The sequence below is a fragment of the Halyomorpha halys genome, unplaced genomic scaffold, assembly GCF_000696795.3.
Source record: "Halyomorpha halys isolate HHAL.00 unplaced genomic scaffold, Hhal_1.1 Scaffold19.1, whole genome shotgun sequence".
Lineage (NCBI taxonomy): Eukaryota > Metazoa > Arthropoda > Insecta > Hemiptera > Pentatomidae > Halyomorpha > Halyomorpha halys.
The window spans coordinates 1,398,795-1,402,842 of NW_027115129.1; the positions used below are offsets into that span (position 1 = coordinate 1,398,795).

At 31.8% G+C, this 4,048-nt stretch overlaps 1 protein-coding gene across 1 annotated transcript in view; it reads right to left on the bottom strand.

The window, feature by feature from the left end:
• LOC106681064 (potassium channel subfamily K member 13) overlaps window positions 1-3,847 on the bottom strand; it is a 24,180-nt gene extending 20,333 nt beyond the window's left edge. The window contains exon 1 of the mRNA XM_067052211.1: window positions 3,742-3,847. Within this exon, the coding sequence (XP_066908312.1) occupies window positions 3,742-3,847 (106 nt within the window). The remainder of the gene's footprint in view (window positions 1-3,741) is intronic.
• Window positions 3,848-4,048: the final 201 nt, after the last annotated feature.

The following is a 4,048-nucleotide window of genomic DNA, read 5'->3' on the forward strand; positions in this document are numbered from 1 at the left end:
CTGGTTCGGGCTAGATCGGTTACATAGGGAACATTAAGGTCTTTATGTATGATTTTATTTGTGACAAAGTAAGGAGCATTGAGGAGTATTTTACGAAGGATTTTGGATTGTAAGGATTGAATACGAGAGGAATTCGAAGGGTTAGTGGAGCCCCAAAGCTCAACTCCATATGTCCAGATTGGCCTTATTACAGTCATATGGATCAGTCTTTTGTAATGTGTTGGAAGTTTTGGCCGTTTGTCTAGTAAGTGCTGTAATAGTCGAAATCGACGTGTAGTTTCCTGTCTTTTCAGTCTGGTGTGAGGATTCCAGGTTAATCGTTTGTACAAATGTAGTCCAAGGTAGTGGATCTGTTCGACAGGGGTAAGAGTAACATCATTAAATGAAACTGTAGGGCGGTCAGTAGGTTTACGACGAAGGGTAAAGGTGATTTGATGGGATTTGTTGGAATTTATCTTAATCCTCCAATTACGACACTATTCTTCGAGGGCTGTGATATGGGATTGGAGATTTTGGAATACGATTAATGGGTTCATTAAAAACATATCACACTTTTATTCGAAAATATAAAAACATAGTAGATAGTAAACATGTCTTACTATCTAAAAACCGAAATAAACAAAATCATCATTAAGCATCTGAAAGATAGAAACTACATTTTAATGAACCATTGGACCGTTGCTGACAAACTTACAATAGCTTCAAAAGAAAATGGAAAACAGAGGGAGAAAAGGAAAAGAAAATCTTCAAAAAAGGGAGATCCCTTCACACTAATGCACTGGCAATTTATCAAAGATGTTTTTCCCGTTCCGGTACCTACGAGGGGGAAGGGTAGAGGGAGGACGGGATGGGAAACTTATAGAAAAATCGAGAGCTGACACCGGCAAGGAATCTTTGATTTAGTTCAGATAAATATCGAAAACTGGGCTCCCAGGCAGTCTGCTAGATCTCTCTTCGAATTTACCCAACAATAAGCAAGATGTCTATTCTTTAACTTTATAGTACAAATATAAGTATTTTATTTAGTTTAAATTAGAAGTGATGTAGATGAATGGGTAAGGCAGCGGATTCCTAAGGCCAGGATTCGAGTTCGACTGTTTTAGATGATCTATTTATTCATTTGTGGAAGGTTTGAAATTTTAGGCAAGGTTATAATTAAATATCAAAATTTTATTTCATATTTTATACCGATAACGATATTCAGATTTGTTCTTAATATTAATATATAAGGACTAGACAATTTAGAGGAAAGTTTTTGTTTTTTTTAAATAATTTATTTATTGATATTTACAACTGTATTCACATATATACAACAAGTAAATTTGCTGTAGGTGAAATAGTGACATGATAAAAACATGTGGAGAATCTACTCACTGATTGAACTCCAATAACATTTATAGAGAAGATCTCGAGGCCATCTTCTTTTCAGACGCCTAGGAGGATTATTAGGTAATGAAGGAGAAGCCAGGTTAGAAACAAGTGGATCTGGGTGGTTGAGAAGTTTATCATGGAAGGAATGGTATCTGGTTCGGGCCAAATCGGCAACATATGGGGTATTGAGGTCCTGATGGATGACTTGATTTGTGACAAAGTAAGGAGCGAGGAAAGTTTAAAATGGAATATTGATACTATGCTTCGATATTTCAATTAGATTTCGACATTCAATTTTAATGTTAATATATGTTTCAAATTTTGGTAACGATATACAAAGATTACGTAACCGAAATATCAAAATTTTATTTTAGTAAGAAATAGTAATTTTAGTATATAATTAAGAAATAGTAAGTTTTAAAATGAAATATTATAATTTCATGTCAATATTATATATATTGACATCGATATTCAACATTCTAATTAATGTCGATAACAAAGTTTGGTAACAATGTTTCATGATTTTTTAATCGAAATATCCATATTAGCACTAAAATTAAAGCTAGTTTAATATACTTTACAGTAATTTAAGACCTTTATCTTCGTAGGAGTAATAGTTTACATGAAATTTGATACATAAATTGATTTATAGTTGTTCAGACAAATTTTCATTTGCCAAATTTATATTCATAAAATTAATATCATAAAAACTACTACCGCTACGAAGATAAGTGTCATAAACTACTTTATGGTAAGTTAAATTTTCTTTATTTTGAGTTTTGGCAGATATATATGCGTCTTATGGATCTAGAGATATATTTTTTCAAAAATCAAACATTTTATACGAACAACTAGAAATTAACATTTTGTCAAATATTATAAACACTACTACTCCTACAAAGATAAACATAATTAAATATTATGTAGTAAATTTAACTAGCTTTAATTTGAGCGCTGGGAGACAACTGTAGGTCTAATGGTTTCTGAAATAAAGTTTTTCATTAATCAAATTTATTGTCTGAGCAACTATAAATCAATTTATTGTAGCAAATATCATGAAAACTACTATTCCTATGAAGGTTGTTCAGACAATAAGTTTGATTTACGAAAAACTTTATTTCAGAAACCATAAGACGTACAGATGTTAGTCAGTACTTAAATTAAAGCTAGTTAAATTTACCATAAAATAGTTTATAATCTTTATCTTTTGTGAGTAGTAGTTTTTATGATATTTCTGAAAATAAATTCAATTACTACTGATCTTTCAGAATGTTTATGAAATGTTGTTTTTTAAAAAGATATGTCTCCAGAACAATTTAACGTAAATTATTCTATTAGAGCTCATATTTTAGCAAATTTACTCTTCTTTAAATAACGTTCTATTAGGTTTTCTTGTGTTGTTGCTACTTTTGAAGATATAAAGCTCCGAATGAAAATTTTTATTTTTTATCGTTTTGATACAGCCGCCATTTTTTATTCCCCCTACCTATACTTGGCAGACTCATCAATTTTGACTATTAATTATACATAGTTTTAATTAAAGTAATAAAAAATTGGGGTGAGATAACCGCCTTTTTCTCCTCTTGGACTCTTGTTCTAGTAAATCAAGCATAATGTTGTAATGTTAGAATGAATCGCTTACATTGGTTAAAAGGACAAATAAACAATTTAAAGAGATAATTGAAAAGAAACGAAATAAATTCTTCAAGCTAAATATATCGATATATAAAGACATTTAATTAAATGAATGTCTACGATAAATCTCTCCAGTGAAGGAAGTTGCTGAACAGCCAGCTGGATATATATCGTACATGAAGTGGCGCCAAGCTTTAGGGTTATCAAATAGGGTTATTTTGATTAGTTATTTGTAAATTTTATTGGATAGATCCTATAAATAAATGTCTCTCAAGCTCGGACTCACTTCATAAAATCGTGACATATTTTATATTAATTTTAATCAATTGTGTCCGCGAAGATGTACTGATAAATATTCAGTGACGGTTTTGAAGAGAATTATCAATTTATGTATCAAAATATCATCTTTGCCAGACCATAATTTTTCTAGGGAGTGCTTGCACAGACTGCCTGGCTTTGGATATCAATTTAAGTCCAGACACACCTTCACTTTTGATTGGCTGGTTGAATTTTAGTGGACTGTATATAATTGATTGTGATGAAAATAAAACATAATTAACTGAAAAGAACATCTATTGCATATTACCTATTGTTACAGGTGATTTAGGTATGATCGAGACAGAACATTAGTTGTTAGGTGTGTTAATTAATTTTGATGATGGGTCTAGAAAAACTGTAGGTATAGCTATTGGTGATGATGGATGATGTGAGCTATATTAAATTATGTGGACTTACTCGACACTTCCTTTCTTCTCTCTGCATTCCAATACTCTTCTAACAGCCCTTTCAAGCCCTTAGTATCCTGTATCAATGGCAAGGGTTGACACTTAGGCAGGTACATGCTGTCATCTCACAATGGACTTGCATCAGTCTAACTATTTTATGTTTAACACATGAAAGTTAGTTCTCACAAGATCATGACTCTTACCCCAATTTCTTGGAAGCCTCACAACCTGCTTCTAGTCACGCCTTTTACCCCTCCCAGATATTTACTTCATAGGCTCTCTAGCTTCGCCTAATTTCCTGAATTATCTGATTGGTC